This window comes from Vidua macroura, chromosome 22 (genome assembly GCF_024509145.1).
Source record: "Vidua macroura isolate BioBank_ID:100142 chromosome 22, ASM2450914v1, whole genome shotgun sequence".
Lineage (NCBI taxonomy): Eukaryota > Metazoa > Chordata > Aves > Passeriformes > Viduidae > Vidua > Vidua macroura.
The window spans coordinates 7,294,267-7,316,848 of record NC_071592.1 but is presented as its reverse complement, the minus strand read 5'-3'; the positions used below and the strand labels follow the sequence as shown (position 1 = coordinate 7,316,848).

General features: G+C 43.2%; 2 protein-coding genes across 18 annotated transcripts in view; one reads left to right on the top strand and one right to left on the bottom strand.

The window, feature by feature from the left end:
* Positions 1 to 1,489, bottom strand: part of PRDM10 (PR/SET domain 10) — a 51,888-nt gene extending 50,399 nt beyond the window's left edge. For 3 of the 6 annotated variants that reach the window (XM_053997090.1, XM_053997097.1, XM_053997098.1), the window contains exon 1: positions 902 to 984. The gene's annotated coding sequence lies outside the window, so the exon portion shown is untranslated. Of the gene's footprint in view, positions 1 to 77; positions 124 to 901; positions 985 to 1,038; positions 1,124 to 1,273 lie in introns of those variants that run through there. The other 3 variants (XM_053997092.1, XM_053997091.1, XM_053997094.1) reach the window with 3 other exon arrangements.
* The window catches only part of APLP2 (amyloid beta precursor like protein 2), a 67,078-nt gene continuing 45,555 nt past the window's right edge, over positions 1,060 to 22,582 (top strand). For 4 of the 12 annotated variants that reach the window (XM_053997104.1, XM_053997102.1, XM_053997101.1 and 1 more), the window contains exon 1: positions 18,683 to 18,823. In XM_053997104.1, the coding sequence (XP_053853079.1) occupies positions 18,737 to 18,823 (87 nt within the window). In that variant the 5' untranslated portion in view covers positions 18,683 to 18,736. Of the gene's footprint in view, positions 1,148 to 10,781; positions 10,837 to 13,425; positions 15,050 to 15,841; positions 15,919 to 16,508; positions 16,626 to 18,682; positions 18,824 to 22,582 lie in introns of those variants that run through there. The other 8 variants (XM_053997109.1, XM_053997106.1, XM_053997108.1 and 5 more) reach the window with 8 other exon arrangements.

Below are 22,582 nucleotides of genomic sequence, written 5' to 3'. Positions count from 1 at the left end.
CTGTTGTGGCCACATAGATGCCCAACAGGTCTCCTGGGGGAAGAGAATCTCATGAGGGTAGAACGCCCAGAACATACCGCAGCACTGCCCCTCACAGGGCAGACTGGGGGACCTCCACCCACACCCCTGATATAGTCTCCACGGCCACCAACAGCCAATCCGAAGACGGGGTGAGACGCCCCCTCCCCTAACTAGGCCAATAGGCGGCAGGGGCGCGAGGCACGCGGCCAATCAGCAGGCGTGAGTGCCCCCCCGCCCCCTCACACTGCCCGCTTCCCGCCGCCGCGCCCCCCCATCCGCCCCCGCCTGAGGGCAGCGGCGCCATCAGCCCCTCGTGAGAGCGCCCGGCGGCCAGCCAGCCCCAACCACTGAGGGCCGAGGAGGGACACGGGTGGGCAACCAGGGCAGCGGCTGAGCGGACGGGACGGGCCGGTCGCCGAGGGCCGGGTAGCTGGGCTGAGCGCGGCCTAGAATTATGGTGGAGAGATGAGACCCCCCCCACAGAGCTGGGGAGGCAAAACATGGCTCTGGCACCCCCCCCGCGCCGCTCAGGTGCCGGGGTCCGGACCGTACCACGGAGGGAGGGGGGAACAAGGGTGGGGGCACCCCCTTCTCCCCGTGTCCGGGGCGGGTGGGGGATCCCGGCTGGGGCGGGGGGGAAGCGGACTGTACCTCTCCCGCGGGGTGTGGGGGGAAGGGAATGAGTACGCCCTACTTCCCCTTCCCTTCCTCCTCCTCCCCTCCCCCCCCACTGGCGGGAGCGAACGGTTTATCCCGGCCCCGCACCGCCAGCTCCGGGCGCCATCTTGGGTGCGACTAAAACAACAAGTCTAAAACCCCCGGCGGGTCCCCGCGGCATCCCCGGGCCGCGCTACCCTCCCGGACCGTCCCATCGCGTTACCTGAGGGGGTCCCGTGCGGGCGCCGCGCCCCGGCCGCTGCCGCTAGCCGTGCGGCGGCCTCGAACCCCCCCACCTGTCCTCACCTCACAATGGTAGCTGCAGAGCGGGAGGGGGGGGTGGCCGCCCGGCCTCATTACCATAATCTGCCTGGCAACAAGCCGCGGCGTCGCGCGCTGATTGGCTGAAACGCCTCCGCCAGCCACCATGGGGCACAGAATTCCTCAAGGAAAGGCTCGGGGCGCCCAGGTCAGGGGGCTGGGGCGCGGCGTGGGGGGGGGGGGGGGGGGGGGGAACGGACGACACACACACCCCGATCCGCGGGGGGGGGGGGGGGGGGGCGGGGGTGGTCCTCGGCCACATTTTTACTCTCACCTTCAGCTGCTGGCGACCAATCAGAGCCCCTCTCTCATCCCAGCCCTGGGTATCTCCGCCAATCAGGGCGCGCTTTGCATCGCGGCGCTCCGCCCCCGCACTGGGAGAGGCGGTGTGGGCGCCGCGGGCAGTGCCCCCTGCTGTGGGGGTGGGGGTGCGCCGGGCGCCCCCTGGTGGCGGGAAGGGGCAGGGCGGCGCCACCTCCGACACCCCTCACTCCGAATTTTCAAGGACAGGTAGGGCCGGGCCCATCCCCCACTCCCTCCTGGGCAAGGTGGTGACTCCCAAACTTCTCGTGGGATCCCGTCCGCAATTCTCTGCAGCCCCTTCAGCGCTATCTGGAGCGTAATTACCTAAAATTGTGTCAAAAACAGTGGATTCCGCTGGAATTTTACTTGAAGCTGATAAACTAAAAGCTGAAATGTGAGCTATTAATATCTCTTGAAGGTCAACCCATGAGAAAATGCCCACTAAAGGGCTCCTTGTGCCTAAAACGTCCCTAAATGGTGCTATAACTTACTTTTTTTTTCATGGTACAAGTGTCTGAGTCCTAAATGTCTGCTCAAAGAAGGATAATAATTACTATTGTTCAAAAGTGTAACATTCCAGTGGGGTTAGTGCCATATTTGTGTTTAGTATTTATCTATTTGCATTATGGTGGCAAGGAAAAACATCCCTTTTTTATCATTCGTTTGCCATTAGCACACACTCGGGTAGCTCTTTAATCAAGTAGGCCAGTAGATATTTAAGCCAGACAATCCCTATGTTTAGGACCTTTTAGTTTTGTTCTAAATGGCTTCATTGACTGTGTGTAAACCGCTGTTCACTGCAGTGTGGGCAGCTGCAGATCCCGCAATGGGCCATTGTGGGCAACTGACCAAAGCCCAGGAGGACAGATGGGGGAAATTTGGGTTAAATATTAATCACTACTTTTACAGAACTGGTTTTGCTCAGTCCCTGTGCTGGGAGAACAGTGAGAGAGTCAGATCTTGGTGCCATTAAGTGTAACTCCATTAGGTCTGTCCTTTTAAATCCTGGATTAATCTTTTAAATTAAGAGCTGCTGTTGTAAATTGAAATCATCCCCTGTTGTACCGACCACCTTCCATGAGCAATCAAAATTTCAAAAACAGCCCACAGAGATACAAATTTTATAAATTGTGTTTATGAACTTGATATTAAAATGGTTAGATATGAGTTTTAAGCCTCAAGTCAGCACAATTAGTTTAATTTAGAAGTTTGTTCGGTTTTTTTTTCCCCTTAACTATACTTCTTTACATCTCTGGGCAGTTCTCTTAATTCAAATTATGGGAGTCATGGAGCCAATTTATTTCTCTGTCCCATAGAACCAGCTTCAATTTCATTATACCATGATGAAACTTCAGGAGAACAAGTACTACAAGGAAATACATAAAAGCAAACAAAACTGCTTTATTTCTTATAAATTTTTTAAACCTGCATGTGTTACTTAAAAAAAAATCAAAGTGCATTTTTATTTGCGTTTTCCAAGAGTCTCCCTAACATTTTTGAAGGCTTGGTGGCTCCACCACAAGAGATGTAGTCCCACAGTGGACTATAGGACAGTACCCTTTCCTGAAACAGGGCTCACATTGAAAGTTGTTCCACAGGTTATTTTTTTTCCCTTTGTAGTCAAATCAGTGCAAGTTTGCCATGGATGCACCAAAACTGCCCAATGCTGGTCTGATTCATCCCCTGCAGTATCTGGCATCTGATGTAATGCCTATTGTAATTCCCACATTTGATGTGTTGTTTCTGATGCTCCAGCACAGGCTTTGTTTCCCCCACAGCCTTGTGCTGGCAGAGAGAGAGGCCTTCACACGAGGTTAATTTATTTATTTCTAATCTGCACAGTTCACATGAACTACATGAAACACCCCTCTTCACCTCCAGCCTGGAAGGTGCTGTAACCCTCCTGAAAATCTTCCTTTCCCTGCTCAGCTCCCAGGCCGTCAGATCCATGTCTCCATCCCTGTATCATCTCATTTGGATGCTGCTGCTGCAGCAATTTGTCTCATTTTGCCTGTTCTGTCTCTTCCCTCTGGTCACTCCAACATTAATTTTTCCACTAGTTCCCAGATGGAAGCAAGTGTTCTGACTGGTTTCTCCCCCCTTTTCAGATTTGGTTTCTCCCCCCTTTTCAGATTCCAGGTGGAAAATCCTCCTGGAACACACTGGAACTCCACCCCATTTAATTTATTCATGAATATCTTTCTGTCCTCTTTCTCTTGGGCCTCCTCACCCCTTCCTTTCCCCTAGAAAAACCAATCCTAAGTCTCTGCCATAAAAACAAGCCTCCCACACCTGGACCCTAATCCCTAAAGCTGCTCCCCAACCCTCTCTCAGACCCCTAGAAAGATTTTTTTTTCCTGTTTTTTTCCCCATCTATATGAATGTTTCAGGTTTTGTTTGGGTTATTGGATTTTTCTCCATGACATAATCCCATTTTGAGGAACATATAGATTAAATATGACAAAGAAAAATGCTCAAGTGCTCTAAACTCATTTGAGTTATAGAAGCGGCCACTGCCTCCCTGGCCTTGGTGACCTCCCAGTCTCATTCTGTGCATGACAAGTAGGTACTTAGGTCTAGATTTCCAAATTAAACTGCACATGGAATTGGGCTATGCTTTGTGGTACCCACTTCCCACCCCCATGCAAGTCAGCATCTGGCTGTGATTTAAAACTCCAATCAAGAAGATGGAAAAACTTCAGCTCTGTCCCCGTGTCTGTTACAACCTGCTATATTATAATGCAACTGAAATGTAATTACTTTTCATCCTGCACAGAGGATGCAAAACATGAATTCACTAGTTTAGTGTAAGCCACAATAAATTTAATTAAAGTGGCCTCATGTAAAGCACATACAAGTACAATAAAGTTCTTTTATTTTGATTCTCGGGATCACTCCTCCCCCAAAAAATTAGTCTGTTTTTTTCAAACATGCTGAATGAATCCCTTTAACTGCAAGAAAAAAATTGACTAAAACAAGTTTGAGGGTGTTGTAATAGTATCTACATCAACTCAAAAATTTAAATGAAAAACATACTATTACCTGAAGCATTTAATCTCATGCATTCACTATTTGCTCTCTTTTTGTCTGATTTGTCCCCAACCAAGTGCCATTTATCCTCCAATTGTTAATACTAGAGGCACAAAAATAAGCCAATAAACAACTTGCATCATCACCCCTCCCCCCCCCCCCCAGCCCTCTAAATTTCTCTGGTCATTCAGTAAAAGAAAAAAGTTTTAAGAAAAGGCAGCTTTTCAGTTCACTGAAAATCTATTTAGCAAAGCTCTGCTGGGGTGTTGGGATAGAAAAAGTAAGTCCTGATGCCAAAATGCCTTTAGGGAAAATACTTTGCCACTCACACACCAATATCTCCCTGACTCCGTTAGAATAATATTTATAAAGGCAGCTGCTGCTCCTGATGATCCCATGGTTTTAAGGAGACAACCATGGTTTTAAGGAGACAGAAATCAACTGGGAGATTGGCATTTCGCAGCTTTTGCTGCAAATTGTCTCTTTGCAAGATTCTGCAGGGTTAGAAATGGATTTTTCCTTGTGCTCAGCTGCTCCTGTGGAGCCCCAGCCTTTCTGCAGGCAGCATGTTGTTCCAGTCAGCCCAGATTAGGCAAGTACAGTAACTCCAGTGCAACCCAGTTCTTCTCTGCATTGCCAGACTTGTTCATTCTTGGAGCATTTCCCAGAAATCTATGCTGAACAGATGTAGTTCAACTTCAAATCCAGGTCAGCTACTTCTTTAGCTGGGATAACTGTTAATTTAGTTCTCTCATTTCTTCTCTGGGAAGGATCTCAGCTACCATGATCCTGACAGCACTAAACTGCCAGCACCCAACGCTACCAGCTGATTTCCCACTGGAGTTTAGATGTCTCCACAACCCAGCCCTGGTTGTGTAGAAGCACTGCTATTAGTAGGAAATAATTTGTGCATCAACTGCAAAGTAAATACAGAGGGTGTTTGGTTTCCTTTCCATTAATCAGGCCAGAATGACTCAGGAAACTCTCCATGCTTTGTGATATTTCTGAGTTCACTAGAAAGTTAAATAAAGGTTTAATATTCTCTATTAAAATTATTACTCTATTTAAAATTATGAAATAATTCTTAAAATTATAGTGCATTATACAAGATTTCTAATTTTTCCAGAAGATTTGTCTCCAGCACTGGGAAAAGATTTGATACAGCTTTTGACAACTTTTTTCAAAATGTGGTGATGAAGTGACAGTCAGCTTTCCTCCACCTGCCAGGAAAGAAGGGATCTTCAGGAATCTTCCTCCTGCTTCTGCATACATTTGGTAGATGAATAAAAGAGGCAACATAAAACCACATTCAGTGATAACTTATGGTAGATGTTTAGACAGCAGCCACATTTTCTTTAAAAAAAAATTGTATTTGAAGATTTAATTTAGTACATGTACTAACGCTATACTCTGTATATCTTGGCTTTTTATAGAGCAGCTAAAAGTAAATCTCCTAGCTGGGAAAACTCTGTATCCTTTTTCAGTATGTATAAGGATAAAAATACTTTTCTGTCAGATGGTCAGTCTTTCTCCTTCTGCAGAAGTTAGAAATTAGAAGTCTGACCTTCTGATGGATGTAGGAGCTGGCAGAGGGTTTCCAAGCTACCAAATTCCCTCCGTCACAGACACCTCAGTATATAACCTGAGCAGCTTTCCCTGATGAGAAATGGAGACTTTTATTCCTGCAGTTTTGAACAAGAAACTAAAAACATCATTGAAGACAACTTGGTTCTTTTTTCTAAAGTCTATTTCTACTTATTTCTAAAGTCTATTTCTACTTATGCCTTTTAAGTAGTTCTTTATCCTTACCCCCAGTGTTTACTCTCCTGATGTGTTTATAGACAGCAGTCACATCCTCACTGAGGTTTGTTCTGTCAGACTACACAAACTGTGTTTCTTTTGTTTCCTCCTGTTCTAGCACATCCCTCATTCCCAGCTGTCTACCCAGCCCCCCTCTGCTCTAGTGGGGCAACAGGGCTTTTACAGAGAAGATTTCATTACAGATGATGCTGTTTTAGAAATTGATTGATTTTTAAGGGCAAAAAACAACCCCTGGGATAGCTCCAGCTCTTATCTAAATGTCTGGATGTCCAAGCTTGTGGAAATACTCACCAGTTCCCATTCCATCCTTCACCACCTATAGAAGATAACTAAGATTCATATAGAGATGACATCCAGAGAGCACTCAAAAGTACAGGTCAGCAGGCAAGTTCAAGAGGACAAGGCAGAGCAGAGGCCAAAATTAGAATCAAATTTGCATGTCATGATGTAGGCTGGTAATGAAAGTAAGACAAAATCCATCAGTAATTTACCTAATCTACAGCAATAGCGCAGATTTAAGATCCGTAGGCAGTTACAGTTCATACTAAGCTAAAACCCAATACTCCTCTAGAATTACTCAGACAAGAAGCAATAGCCCTAAGCTCGGCTTAAATAGGACTCCTGGGCTTGTTGGGGGGCAGGGGTAGTCCCAAGTGAAGCTGCTTAGGATCAGGAGGAGGATTTATTAGTGGCCTCTGAAGTCTCACTTAGTAGTGTACTGCTGCTCAGGTGCTAAAGGTAGATCTTAGTCCTCATTTAGTCATGGTTCTTGGAGAAGTTGGTTTTGGTTTGGATTTTTTTTCATAAAGGTATAAATCGAGTCTGTCTTAAATATAATATTTGTATTATTACCCTATTTGTTAAGAGCTTGTAAGACTGGTGCACAAAAAAGAGTTGTGGTTGGAATTTTTTTCCCTTAATTTCAAGCCTTTACTTACCATGGTCTTAAGTTGTTTTTAATTTTTTATCATAACATTTTAAAAATTAGGTCTTTGGAAAGAAAAACACTGCTGACATTTTCTTACAGCATTCTGAGATTTTAAGTGGAGTTCTTCATGCCTTATGGCATGTGGGTGGGGTTGTGTTGCTTGTCAGCACCTTGGGGATAGGGTTTCCTGTGTGAGGCCTGACGCTGCAGCAGGTGCTGCCTGAGCAGACCCTGGGACTGGTGTCACTTTGGACTGCATTCAAAGTATTTTTGCAGTGTGGTTCTTTGCAGTCGGATGTGTTCTTCAAGAGGGTAGTTGTCTGGGTAGAAGAGAAATGTTTGTTTACTGAGTGATTAGTTTAAAAGGAGGGAATGTTTTCCAACTTAACTGAATTGGAAGTTAAGTATACTCCACCCACACTGTAGACAGATATATGAATGCCTTTGAAAACAACTGGTTTAGGAGAACAGGAGGAATCAAATGGAGCAAGTGCCAGGATTTTTCAGGGAGTTGCCTTATCTTTCAGGGATGCTGCCTTATCTCTGAAGCTGATAAAAACCAAATATATCATTCCAGACAGCCATTAAGATTGAAGCTGCAGCCTCTGCCTGGGTGCAGATGGCTACAAATAAGAAACTTCTGTAGTCACACAGACAGGAAAAACATAAGAATGTGCTGTTCAGGGGAAAAGCACAGAGCTGCCCAGAGCAGGGAATGCTGGCAGGGCTTCTGCTGTTCTTCAGTGAAACAACGCTGGAGGCAGGATGCAGATACTGTAGCCTGGGAAGAAATAACAAATTTGCTTCCCCAGAATCTTTTAGTGAACAGAACATAACCTTTTGAGCCAGAGCCAGTCTTTTTTTCAGGAAATAATTCTCATTGTCACAGTTCAGGTGATGTTATCCAGGTGCACCCAAATGTTATGTACTCCAGGTGTGCCCAGGCACCTGGCAAGCCTGACCCAAAACAAAGGTGTTTTTTTTCAAAGCAGCAGATTTACATGGTTAAGTTATGACAGGATTTTGCATTTCTCTGTTATTTGGAATTGTTAAACTGTTGCTTTGAACTTCTGTAACCCCAGCCTGCACATAGTGGAAAAATTCCAGATTTGCTTGCTTGAGCATGAGGCTGCAGTTCACAATAAAAGATTTGCTGCAGTTCTAGCTGATAGTGCTAGTGTGTCCTGCACCATGTCGGGTTTGCTCTGCCTTCATTTTGCAGGGACCCCCCTGGAGACTTGTTTCCAGAGTTTTGCTGTTAGAGTATAACTGGTATTTCCCAGGGCTCTTAAATCTGTTTGCTTGGGAAGACTGTCTCTAAAGCCAGTACACCCCACTGGGAGCTCAGGTGGGATTGGGAGTCTTCACGTTTATCAAAAGAGCTGAGATTTTGATCCCTGATTTCCAAAATCTGCTGCTTAGTGAATTTGCCTGAATAATAGAGCATGGTAATAGCAATGGCATTTCTCAAAGCAAATGCTGAGTATTTTTAATCAAGAGACTTGCCAGCTGCAGGCCCAGCCCCTCAGAAGCTGATTTTTACACTGAAATGTCTTTGCCACTGTGATAAGATTATCTTGAAAGTTATTCTTATAGTTGCTGAGGTATTCAGGAAGGCCAAGAACAGGAATAGGCCTAATATGACAAGGTCATTTTTCACTACTTGAATCAGCTTGATATGGGCTGAATTCATTTCCCTGGCGAGTTCTGTTTCACCTGAGGATACCCTAAAAGTTGAATGAGCTCCTTCACATCCTAGTGGTTCTCCTCAACCTCAAAAGGTTGTAAATGTGCAGAGGAGAGAATCTGTGGCTGCCCCATCCCTGGAAGTGTTCACAGCCATGTTGGATGGGGCTTGGAGCAACCTGGTCTAGTGGAAGGTGTCCCTGCCTATGGAAGGGGTGGAATGAGATGGGCTTTGAGGTCCTTTCCAATCCAAACCATTCTGGGATTCTGTGATTTACTGTATTCATCTTAGCATTGAATTCCACATCCTGGCTCCCCTTTTCTGCTATCTTTTCATTAATTCCCTGCAGAGCTTTTAGGAACTGTGCTGGTGACGCCAGTTTCTCTTTTTTTCCCATCACTTACCTAGTTTTACTTTTACCTGTACACTTTCTCTTTAGTGTAGAAAAAAAGTATTTTAAAATAATATTTCATTTAATATAGAGCAACTGCAACACAGCAAAAATTAACACAGAAGGTGTTAATTAAGACTAAATGTCAATTCAGTATTTCTGTGACACCTGCTGGGAATTTATCTCCTTTCAAAGTTTTTCTCCAGGTTTTATTTCACAGCTGACATGTTGGTTGATAAGAGAAATATGAAATAAAAAGGAATGAAAGAGCCCTGTGCTGTACAGAATGCTGGCTTCTCTCAGTGTGGAATACGCAATAGTGAATCATGCAGTTGTTAAAAAGCTATTGGCAAACACCGGAGTTGAAGGTGGAAAAAAGACATAATGTGCAATATTTTAACTTACCTGACTTTAAAGAAACATCTTCCCAACGAAGACAACAAGTTACATAGCCATAAACTCATTTGAATCTTATTTTTCATGGCTGTACTTCTTGGATGCTCCTTTGGTAAATGATTTCCTGCCCTGTGCCAGATGCTGTTTCCATTCACAATGAAGTACCAGTCCTCTGTGAGTGATATCATAGTACCATACCACAGCCCTTATTGTGACTTCTCAAATTTACCACACTGAAATACATTCTTTGTTGATTGTTTGGGGGCTTTCAGATCTAGGGTTTGACTGAAGTTAGTCTAATTAAAAAAAAAAAAAAAAAGAAACAAGAACAGGGCCTGGAGAACTCGGACCAAAAGTTTGCAATGTGCAAGAAAAACATGGAAACAAAAAGAAGGGCAAAAATGAAAAGTGTGACTATTTGATACATTCTTGTACAGACAGAGGGAAAGCTTGAAATAAGGCTTGTGTAAGTCATTGTTTTTTGAGGTGGTACAGATATTTAATTACTGACCCTGCCAAGAGATCTACCTGTGTGCTTTTTCTAGATGATCCAGCATCAGCTGGATCAGCACATGGTGTTGGCCGGGGGAACGCCTGGCTTGAGGGCTGCTCCCCTTTTACCCCCAACATGTGCTTCCTGGCCACAGCTCTGCACCCATGTGCCAAAGGAAGTGTATCCAAATACAATTAATTTCTAGTTTATCAACCTGATCCCAGGTTTACACCCTTCTAAACACAGACCAGGAACTTCGCAGTTGCTTGCTGTGATCTGTAGTTTTTATCTCATGCTGATGCAGTTCCATTCTTTGCTGAGATAAGGTTTATGAAAACTGGTGGATGTGTTTTTGCCAGTGTCTGTGTGCATAGAAGTGATTCTTTTGAAGGGTTATGTAAAGATATATGTTCCAGAAGACAGAACAAATAGAAGGAATCTGGTTGAGCTACTTAGGGCCTGATCATGCAAGGAGTGGAACACTCTGAATTTTAACTACAGATTAGAGCACTTGCATCCCCAGGTCCCTGTAAGGTTGCAGAAGTGTATCTCTGTGTGTATATGTGTTTAAGCATAAATTGATCTAAGGACATAATTATATATGCTTATTCCCGCCCCCCGTTAGAAGTAAAATGGTAGTTGTGAAAAAGAAAGGGAGACTTTTACAATTGGTTAGTGAATATTGATTTAACATCTTTGCTAAGCAGCTTTTTTTTTTTTGGTTGCTTTTTAGCCTTCCCAGTTGACAAAGAATTGGCAAATGGGTCTGTCATCCAGCTGTATTTTCAGTAAGTATGGAAAAGGTCTTGTTAGACATCTGAACAGAAATGAGGGTGTTATTTATCACACCCAGTAAAATATTGATGTGTTTAAATATGCTGATCTATGAGATTTTAGAAAATAGAAAACCTGGTCAAATTTTGCCCTTATTATTGTCCACTGAGAGTGTACCAAGTAGTACGCTGAGGAAGAATTTAGCCAAAATCAGTTTTGAGGGAAACTATTAAAATACAGATAAATGAAGATGTCTGCTGACCCTAAGAATCTGCATTCATGTGGCAAATGATTAATTCTCACACTGCAGTGCTTTCTGATATATATTTTTGTACCATCATTTCCCATTTTAAATTCAGCTCTTAAATCCCAAAGGGGAATTAACTACCAGCCATTTGCATTTTAAAGTGAAAACTCAAACCTCAACAGAGTGCTCTACTTAAGACTCATTTTCTATAACTTAGCCAATGAGCTACATTTTGGTGGAGACCTTGGGGAGTCAACCAAGTGACTGGGACAAAGCAGGAAAGCCTAGAGTTGGAGGAAGCCTTGTAATTTGCTTCCAAAAATGCTGAATACACTGATATCAGTGTGAAGCTCTCCTTCAAAATGGTGGTTTTCATTATTATGGGGCAAAATGTTTTTAATGTTGAGGGGAAAAAAAAGGGATCTTCAAGCCTTGGCAAGCTGCGATGGCAAAAGACACAGACTATTCTCTTTTCCTATGAGGGAGAATCATGGTAAAATAAAAGGAGCTACTTCAAATTAAGCCTTTTGCAAGATATGGGAAAAAAAAACTATTGGGAAGTTGCAGGACAGGGATTTTGTTAAAGATCTCTCAGGAGCTGACTCATCTTCTGAGAAAATGTGATTCAGAAAGAGGCTGTTCTCCCCCTCAGGCCATGGGTTTAGGGTGGAAGTTGTAGGCGGTTCCCTCCTTCCCTTAGAGACACTGGGATTCAGCTTCTACTTACATATCCTAGTTCCTTTCAGCTGTGTCCTGCTCTTTGCCTTTATTCAACTGACACTGATTTCAAATACATGTATTCCTTTATTTCTTATCACCAAGAGAATCTATATTCAAACTTCTTGCTGCCTTAGGAGTTTAAAACCTGCCAAGGCACTGCTACATCTCATTTCTTGTGGCCCTCCAAAGAACCCTGCTTCAAAGGTTATAAAAACCCTGGAGCACAATACGAAGCCTCTCTCTTGAATGAGTTTGTAAGTCAATAGCGCTGTAGATCCCTGGGTGTATTTGGGGCACTGAAATAAAAAACTTGTAGAGCAAGGTCTGCAAATATGAATTCCTGTGCCTGGGATTCCTGTATCCCAGTGATTTTCCTCTGACTCTCAGTTGCTAAGACCAGGCTGTTGCTCAGAAAAGACCCTACAGCTCTTTCCCAATGTCGGGTCTGGTGATAGTGCCACAGGCAAAGCTGCAGGTCCTGTGTCTCCAGGTGTGCATTTCCAGCACCTAAAGTCAATATTCCTGTGTTGAAATAAGAAGGATGACTTGGTGTTTGAGAACTGTGAGGCCCCAATGATGATTGTAACAGGAAATGTCTTAATATTTGTTTAAATAGAATGATGCAAACTGCAGCTTTCTGTGCTGATACCAAATTAAAGTAAGGAGGGCATTTTTGGAGTTATTCTGCTTTTAAGTGCAACAGGAAAAAAAAAGCACTTAAAGGTACCATGCAGCTGATGGAAAACTACAGTTCCCTGTAATTTGTATTATCAGACATGATGTGTCTCCTAGACATTTAAAATTCCTTATTGCCTGTTCCTCTGTCATAAGTTCCTCATACAGCCTGTTCTTGCAAACTGAGTAACTGCTCAAACAAGTGATTGGGGGTGAAATAAAAGGCGACTTTGGTGTGCCTTGAAACAGCTTGTTAGCACAGGCAATTCCATGATGCTTGATGGAACAGATGCTGAATCAGACCTGATTGCACAGGGAGGAATCAATTTTTTGCTGTTGAATTAGACTTATCTTCAAAGATGCAAGTGATTCCACATTTATTCAGCAGGACAAGTCCTGAGGTTTTTACATTCCATTGCTGTGCCATTTGTTATGATGATTTGGCTTTTAATCTACCAGTGAATACTGAATGAAGAATTAAATCATGAATCAGATCACTTCCATTGCTTGCCAGTAACACAAGCCATTTTTATTTTCAATTTCAGGTTTCTTTTACAGTAGAGGACAAAAATTCTGAGTGAAAAGAAGTTAAAATTATTCTTCTCAAGCAAGTCTCCTGTATCAATGCTTAACCCTTCCATTATGTCTGATGTCATAAATCATTCTACTGTAATATTTGACACAATCATTTGTGGGACAAATTAGGATCTAATATAAAAGCTGCAATAATACTGACTTATGTGGAACTGCAGCTGATTATAACATATTTGAATTTCCATCTTTCATTAAAGACCTCTATAAAATGAACAGCCTTTCACACTGCTGAAATGACTGAGACAGGCAAGCAGAGGAGGGGTGAGGGAAGAAACATCCAAGGACAACAGGAGAAATCTCAGCACCATAATGAGCCAATATCAGTTGTTGATGGATTCTTTTTAATTGTGGGCTTTTTCACTTTCAGATGGCTTGTCTACCACAGCTGTGGGGCTCAGCTTATTTAAGTTGGAATGGTTTGGTTGCCTTGATTCATGAACGACTGATTCTGCCATCTTCAGAGGTTAAATACCGCTTCAGCCTTCACAGTGGACTAGAAGAGATAAAGGAGACAGGATGCCATTGCAGGAAGACGTCTCACCAAGCAAGAGGATGAGAGTTCACTAAATAGTTTCTGCAAAGCAGCCTCTCCTTCCTCTCTTCCCACCGTGTCTTCACTGTGCCTTTACTTGTAGACCTCTAGTACCCTCAATCTTTTGAGTTCTCTGTGTCAGGTTCAATGTTTGTGTTCAGTTCCTTGGAGAAGCTTCAGACATTGCTCTGCCTTGAGATCCTGCCAGTGCTCAAAGCCTCGGATCCATCTGGAGAGAGAAAATGAGCAGCATAAATTCCCAGTTTGTGTATTAGCTAAAAAGGTGGTTAGTCTCTGCTATTTCTGCATTTGGGATCCTCAGTCTGAGTGTGGGCTCATTATTCTATTGGATTATACATCAGAAGTAATTTATTTTCCTGGGAAGTGAGTCCTACATACGCAAATCTATTCCAAAATGGATTCCTTGTGTCTCTCAGATGTTGCTTTTGCCTTGGATAGTCTTCAGAAAAACAAATTGTCTGATTAAGTTTACCATTGGTTTTGCCCCCCATCTAGAAATTAGAGGAGATCATAGATTTAGCACATTTTCTGGATGCTGAGATTCATATGCAGAGTGTTGAAGGAGCAGCAGCTTTCTTTAGCAGCCACTCTCTTGTGCTGCCCTTAAGCATCCTGGATTGATGCATTTTTCATTTTCCAATGCAATTGAACCTTACTGTGCTGGTGCTTCAGCAAAGCCATAATATCTCCAAACCTAACAGAAGCGTTATTTTGAAGTTTTCAGTTACAGGAGTGTTAATGCCAGGCTTGTTTCCTTAACAGTCTGTTACATGCTGTAGGCAAGGATTGTGCTGTTTGAGGTGAATACAGCACAAACTGCTGTGCAGATCTGCCCACTTCAGACATCTCAGTGGAAGCCAGATGAATGGCACTGTTTCAGGCATGGACCAGAGCTGTGGGAAAATGGCCATCAAGAGTTAAGGGTTTATTGGTATAATGAAGGGTAGATTTTCTCCCTTCCCTGCAAATCCCTTTTAAAGAAGTCTCTGAGCAGAAACAAAGGCTTGCTGTCCATCACCATTTACTGTCACTTCTTTTCACAGATTTCTGTGCTGTTTTTCTCATGTCTGCAGTTATTCCATTTATCCCTGTTTTTATGGTATGCATCTGTTCTTAGTTATTCTCCATCCTTTCACTCTTCTAAACTTCACTGTATTCCCCTAGAAATCACCTTTTTATTTTTAAACTCCTGTCTGCCTCTCAAGGTTTCTGCATTTTTTGTTACCATCTTTCTATGGAGCATCTTCTCACTGTATATCTTAAGCCCAGTTTCTTTAGCAGTTTCCTTCATCTCACTGCTGCTGGACTTCCTTCATCTTGTCCGCAGTGTGTTGTCATTTTGAGTCACACATGGAAGGCTGAGCTGCAAGGCTGCAGGAACCCTGGACTTCCACACGGAAATGCTGCAGCCAAATACAGATGTCCAATTCCAGACGAGGTTGGCAACCTTCTGATGTTATTTATGAGTCTGAAGAAATAATACGTCCCCAGGCACTTAAATAGCTGGATGTTGGATCAAGTTTGAGTTGGCTAATAACAGTTTTGCATTGCTTTCTGCCACTTATACAGCCTTGATGATAAGTAGAGGTCTTGTCTGAAGGGCAGGATGGCTCCAGATGAGTTGGGACAGTTAGGTGGGCATCATTTGTGCACTGTATTTTTCTAGAAGCACTGCTTATTATTTTTTATATTCCTGAATTGTGTTCAGCAGTAGTAATATTGGAGTATGATTATGATATTCCAATAATTAGCAATAGGGAGTTCTTTACTTAATCCCACCACATTCTTTAGTTGTTTCTAACTTCAGTTTGCATTCTACCTCCTAAAACCCAGATTGACTTAATTCTACCTCTGCAAGCTCTACCTTGCACATATCTGTCACACAGAACTAGTACGAATCATGCGATCCCCCATTTAAATCTTTAATCAAGTTGAGCTGTATAGGATTGCAATTGACTGGTTAATTGTACTAATTTTACACTTTAATTTCAGGAATTTAAGAAAATGGTGGGAATCTTCAAACATTACCTCACTTATCCAGAACTCATTCTCTGGGTACTGAAAGGATCTCAGTGTATCAGTTTGCTAAAGTTGCTGCTTTAATGAGAGACTTTAATGGTAGCAGATGTATTCCTTGATGATTTTTGTTTGCTCTTTTTATCATTAATTTAATATTACTCTTTCAGAGCACATTTTTGCAATCATAAATATGCGCTTTTTGTTTACACAGTCATGCTCTTGCAAGTGAAAAGGGGCAGAGACGTTCACTTGAAACATTTCTTACAGAATAAACATTGGCAACCAAAGGTGAGGATGAGATTCTCGTGCTTCATTAGCACATATGTCCTGGAAAAGGGCACTAAGAGCTCCAGAACTTGGGTAAAATGGGATTCTTGGAAGTAAATGTAAGCTGTCACCTACCTAACATGTTTAACAGCAGGAGAGGTGTCCTAGTGAGTGCTGCAGCCTTGCAGCATTGATTGAAATTGGTGCTGTTGTCACAGGCAACAGACAAGTACCAGTGCTCACCTGAAATAGACCTGTGCACTGAATTATACACAGCCATCTTGTCACCATGCCTGCAGTGACGTGTGTGGACAGGAGGCACCTGAAAAAAGCCACCCCCAAAGCCTTTCATGCCGAAAGCCTTTGGGTATTTTTCAACTGGTGGAATTCCATTTACATCTTGCTGGAGGCTCTTATCTCAATCTCTCTCCCTGCCATCATGCAGTCATATAATTTAGTTGCATGTAGAGCTCCTGATCATCACCAAGGAATGACCAAGGTCTGGGAGATTAAACCTTTTTTTCTGGGGACTTTTTGTCATGGTAGGACTGATCTCTGCATGAAGGGAAATGTGTTATTCTTCAAACTTTGATTTCTCACTTGCTTTTTAGGTAGTGAACTGAGCACTGATGGCCTTGCTTTTGAAGAGGAATATCCTGTGTTGCAGCCTTGCTGCAGGACTTCACCTCTTACACTCTGGTGTATCTACAGTGGAGGACTAGGAGCAGGTGAGAATGCACCTAAGGTTGTACCTCATACTTATCGGAGAGACTTCCCCAAGAGTCACCAGATTTAAAGTTTTTCAGAAAAACAAGCACTGTTGGAGTCAGTGCTGTGAACATAAATTCTCACCAAGTACTATGTAAAAATTAAAAGTAAATTAATTTATATAGCACTTTAAATACTATATAAATTCAACCTTGAATGAAAGTCCCATCCCAAAGATTAATAAAGAACTTGTACATTTTGGACTGGGGAGGAAAAAAAAAATCCCTCCTTTTTAAGTAAAGGTTAAAGCTTAACTCAGAATGTCTTGTTATACTCCTGTATTTACATTGCACATTAAAATAGTTATATTAAAATGTGTCAGTTTTCAAAAGCAACTTGTTACTCTGTTGTTCAACTGAACTTGGCCAGGCTAAAAAGAGAATTATATATGCCAGAGGACTGCAGTAAAAGAGATTTAAGGGTTTTCAAATGGTGTAAGAAAGAGACTATAATAAGTGGCCAGTAGACCAGTCAGCAATTTTAATTAAAACTGGGCTCTTTATTGATCTGTTGTACAGATTCACCCCATCTGCAACATTTCAGTAGTGTTCCTATTTTAGAAAACAGCACTTGTAAGAGCCAGTAGAGAATGTGGAAGTTTAGAATGGAAAGGTTTTGTAACTGTGACATTTTGTGCTAAGATATTTTTCCATTTAAGCACCTCACATATCTTCACACAAAAGTGAAAGCAAATATATAGAATCTATAGGATATTCTATCCTTGTCTAGTGGACGGTGCCCCTGCCCCGTGGCAGGGGTGTGGAACAAGATGAGCTTTTCCAACCCAAACCATTCTGTGATTCCATGATACTGCTTTTCTAACTTAATGCCAATAAGATCACTGCATGTCAGTGTGAAAAAAAGTCCAAGAAGTCTAAAATATATTGGTATTTTTAAAGATCTCATGTTCTTGAAACCAGTGGGATCTTTAGCAGTTGAGTCTTCAAGGTGGGCATTTGTCATCCCTAAACTGACCTACATTTCCATTGGGAAAACCAAGGAAAATAGTAAAAAGTAAATAAATGCTCTGCACAGGTGTGGAAGGTCTGTGGTATAAGCAACTGCACTTGGTAGACCTGCTTTGTTCCTGACGGGTTTGCTTATTTTAAAATTATAATTATTTTAAATTTCCACTTTTAAACTAACATGGTGAAATTAAAATACCCTCAATGCAAGTTTGGCATAAAAACTTGGTTTTAAAGCCAGAAATGTGTCCTGAAATAGCAGCACTAGCAGTAGAAGAATATCTGCACTGGAAGGAACTGCTGCTGTGCTCTGGTTGAAAAGAAACACAAACTGAAGGTGGTGATGTGATGTGTCTGTTTTTTAATTAAATACATGCATGTTATTTAAAGTTTATGGAGAGGTGTACTGTGTTTACAGAACAGCTTGTGTGGCAGCACATGTGATGTCTTCCAGGTAGCGTCTGGTGAGTACCCAGTGTTGGCAGCAGGATGAAGCTATCAACGATTATCATTCTTATCGTGCAACAGCTGTATTTTAAGAAAAAAAAATAAAGAAGGGCATATGTGTTGAGTTTTATTATGAAACCCAAATGGCTGGGAACTTGATGCTTGCACATGGCTTAAGAGCTTTGAGAAATCGGGGATAGATGTCGAGATGGTTTTTTGAGTGCAAAACATCATTGTTTTATTTTTACATGAGGAAAACGTCTCGTTAGACTTTTAATTACCCCGGAACGTTCCCGCTCGCCGCAGTAGCGAGGTGAAGCATTTAGCCTACAAATGGCCATACAGGCCACAACCTTTTCCGGTGCCCGCTCTGCGGAGTTTCACCTCGGCTCTGGTTTCTGCAGCGGCCGGGAGCAGCCACGCCCCGGCCCCGGCTGTCCCCCCACGGCTCCCGTCAGCCCCGGCAGCCATTTCCCGCTGGGGGGTGGCTCCGCCCGCCATGCGCCTCCTCCTATTGGCTGCTATCGTCGCGGGGGTGCGGCTACCTTCCGCCTCTCGGTTGGCGCGCGAGGCTGTCACTCTAGGCGGGGGCGTGGCCTGGCGAGGCGGGTCCCCGCAGGGGCGCAGCGGCCGCAGTTGCTCTCGGGCGGCGGCGGGTGATGGCGGCGGCGATGGGCTCCGCGCTGCTGCTCCTCCTTCTCCTGGCGCTCCTCAGGCCCGCGGCCGCGCTCGCCGGATACATCGAGGTGTGTGAGGGGTGCTCCAGGGCTCCCCCGGGGTACTCGGTGCGTAGGCGGGAGGTAAGCGGGATTCGGGGTGTCTCGGCTGGTTTGGAGCCACCTTGGAGATTGTCCAGCGTCTTTGAGACCTTCTCGAGTGGTGAGTTCGTGTTTTACCGGTGTTTCCGGGAAAGCGGTATGCCTCAGGCCGCTCATCTGGACGGGAAGCTCCGTCTCACCGGGATGCTTGGGGCTGTTTTTCTGGGGACGTGACCTCGGCATTCTTGGCACGGGAACAGGAGCGGCCAGCTTCCGATGGGTCCAGAAGCATTGAAGACTGTTAGAGGGCCATTCCCTAGAGAAAAACCTTGGTTAAACGAATCCATTTGGTTGCTGATGGATCCAAAATAAACCTTTTGGTTGGAACTGGTACCTCGGCTTGCGGGGAAGATGCTTCCGCCAAGTGTAAAGGCTATGCATTTCATATAGAAATGGCTTAGATGCCCGTGGGAGTCTGTGTATATGTGTGTACGTATAAATACACACGCGCACATAAACGAGTATATATTACTTTTGTATGTACGAAACACGTATTGTATTTGCATACATGAAAATAACTGCACAGAGGAAATTCCAGCTTTATTCTAAATCCAAAGGCTCGGTGTAACCTAGCTCTCCAAACAGCAAGATGAGTAAGAGAAAATCTTGTGAGTTTAAAACCATGATACAATAACTTGTCTTATTAGAGGGAAGGAGCAAAACAAGGAGCTAAGTATGTGCTGAGCTTGAGAAATGGCAGGTAAACAGAGTTTAATAATCTACACCTGAATGTTGTTTGGAAATGCAAAACAGCTGCATCGGTCTTGTGGCGGTTCTGGGTTATTTAGGGCTGGATAAAGAAAAGGCTTGTGGCTGTTTGTGAATGGCTTGATTTGAAAGTTTACGGTAAATTTTAGCAAGCTTGGTTAAGCAGAACATCTACCTCAGTGTGATGCAAAAATCCAAAGCTCTAAGCTGGTGGTATTTCCTAACTGGTAGTAAACTTGGATATTTTTAATATGTGTTGTATGGAGTTGGTCTAGTTCATGATTTCTGCTTGTTTGGTTGCTATTGAGGAACAGTATTCCATGTACTTGTACCAATCCTTCTGTTAAATTTCTGTAAATCAGTGGAACATGGTTGATAACTATTTATGGAACAACTCATGGGGAGGTTATCTTGCAGGAAGGATGGTGGAGCTGCTCTAAGGGCACGGAGCTAATGCCTAAATCAGGTTCCTTGGCATTATCTTGGTGGCAGGGGACTGTCTGATGCTACATCCAATCTCTTGCACCTGTTTGGCAACTCTTCCAGCTGTAAGTCACTTCCTCTCTTACATCCGAGACAAATTTGGCTGCTATGCACATCCCTTCTGGAATCTGCTGCTTAAGGACATGTGCCATGAAAAATCAGCTTGGAAAACAAATCTAGCTGTCATTTTATTCCAAAGCCTGGTGCCTGTGTGATGAAACAGATCCCAAGTTTTGCCTGTCCCAGGACTGGCGTAGAGGGAGAGCAGTTGTGTCACAAGTTGACACTCCAGGAGGGGCCAGCGGCCCCTGAGAGGGGGTAACTGACCTTTTAGAGAAGGATTAAAATGAAAATGTTCCTGCAATTCAATTTGCATCCTCTGAAGGCATGATAGCCACCTTCATCTGCTGGCATAAAATGTCAACTGTGGCATTTTAATCCTTATTTTTGGTGCATCCTTTCCCATTGTCTTGTCGGTGAGGGGACTGCAGCTCTCAAGTCTTTATTGCTGTCAGATTTGCTCAAGAACTGCTCTCAGTGCAGAGCTTAGGAAGTAAATGGTTTTGTTCTGGGTCTTATACTGTGGTCCTTACTGGATTTTATCAGATAATGTGATGAAAAATATGCAAGCAGTTGCTTTTTTTTTTTTTTTTAATAATCAAGATGTCATTTGAAAGATATGGAAAATGTGTAACAACATCTGCAGTTATTAGTTCAGCTGGATTGGCATGGTCCCATTAGGTGGAATTTCTGTCTCTTGATTATCTTAGCTCCCATTCCCTGTCTCTGGAACACCTGGTAATCTTATCAAGTGCAATCTGTTTTTCTTTCTGTCCTGCACAGAGCAAGGGGAGTGGCAGTTTATTTTTTTCTCGTAAATTATTGCATCCGAACTCTTGACTAGGGCGTTCCCAAGGGTTGGTGCTGGTGACAGCCAGTCTCCTTTTCAGATCATAGTGTGGGGATAGCTGATAACCTCTGACAGTCTCTCTTCCAAATGAATATGAATACAAGAGTTTACAGAAATCACGGATCCCAGCAATTAATGTGTTTCTTTCTGAATTTTGCTTGTTTTGCTTGTGAAGTCCAGAACAACCTCAAACAGGACACTGATGCCAACTGGAAAAAGAAAATAAATCTATGCTAATTAGATCTGTATTCCAACGATAAACTACTTCTGCTATGCCTTCAAGACCTTTGAAGGTGCAAAGGTTTTTTTATTACTTGACCTTTTTGTGTAATCAAATCGAAGGCAATGCAGACTTGATATGACTTTTTTTTAATAACGTTTGGTATTTTTCCAAAGCTCTCTTGGATGCTTACATCTGTTACCTGCCTGATCAAGTCACTAGGATTTGGGGGAGGGGGAAAAAAAACCCGTGTGTTTTGCAGCAGAATTTCATGCTATTATTTTTGTCTTGTATTGCTTAAATTCTCCCTGACAAAAATATCAGCCTTGTGCCACTTCTGCAGACCTTGGGGACTTCTAATTGCCTGCGGCATCGAACAAAGAACTCCACCTAGGGAAATTTCCACTTTGGTGTTTGAGTCCTGAGCAGAAACAGCTCAGGAAAATTCCAGTCTTGAGCCTGTGGCCTTTTGTTTGCTCTCAGTTCCTAAAACTTTGCTTCCTGGTGTTAGGAAATACAGCTTCCTATGAAGGTGATTATATGCAGTACCTCTTCTAAGCTTCAATAAAAGCTCCTCTGAAGCAAAGATATGGAAATAAAGCACATCTGATACTGCGGGGAGGCTCTGGATTTTGTGCTGCATTGTAGGATGGCATGTGATGGTAAGTGCTCCTTTTTGGAGGATGCCTTCAGCTCTCCTTGTTTCACCTGTGAAATAATTATCACCTCTATTAAATGTTATTTAGGCATCAATAGCTCTACCAGGGATTGAATGACTTCTCTGTTAATGTGGTCGTTGCATCACCTGCAAGTTATTCAAAAGCTGTTCTGTAGGTGGCTTTAGTTGTATTATAATTACACACTGCTTCTCCTCCAGCACCTGGGAGTGCAGGGAAGGTTTAGTGTAGTTCCCTGTGCTCTACTCCAGTTGTGCTTCTCTCTAGATGTGCCTTGTAAAACTTCTGCCATTGCTTTTCCCTGTGTGTGTGTCTTGGAGGAGTATGGGCTCTATCTTGGAAGCGTAAGTCACCTGACTGCAGCCTCTGCCTCTACACACGTACTTAAACCAAAACCTTGTTCTTCATCTGAAAATAGAAGAGAAATACACCATGCCCATCTATTTCTTTTTAGAAGGCAAAGCCTTTCCCTTTCTTTTTTTACACTTTGGGCATTTCACTCTCTGCTCTTTAACTCCTCAGGCTTTCGAAATTGATGCAATCCCTCAGACTCTCACTCTTGTGCTTCTTCTGTGCAGTAAAACTTGGTGTCATTAAGTTCAGGCAGTCAGCACCTCTGAAACATGGTGTTAATTTAAGATACTTGCTCTTAATTGGAAGGCTTTGAATACTCACAATGGCCTAGAAAC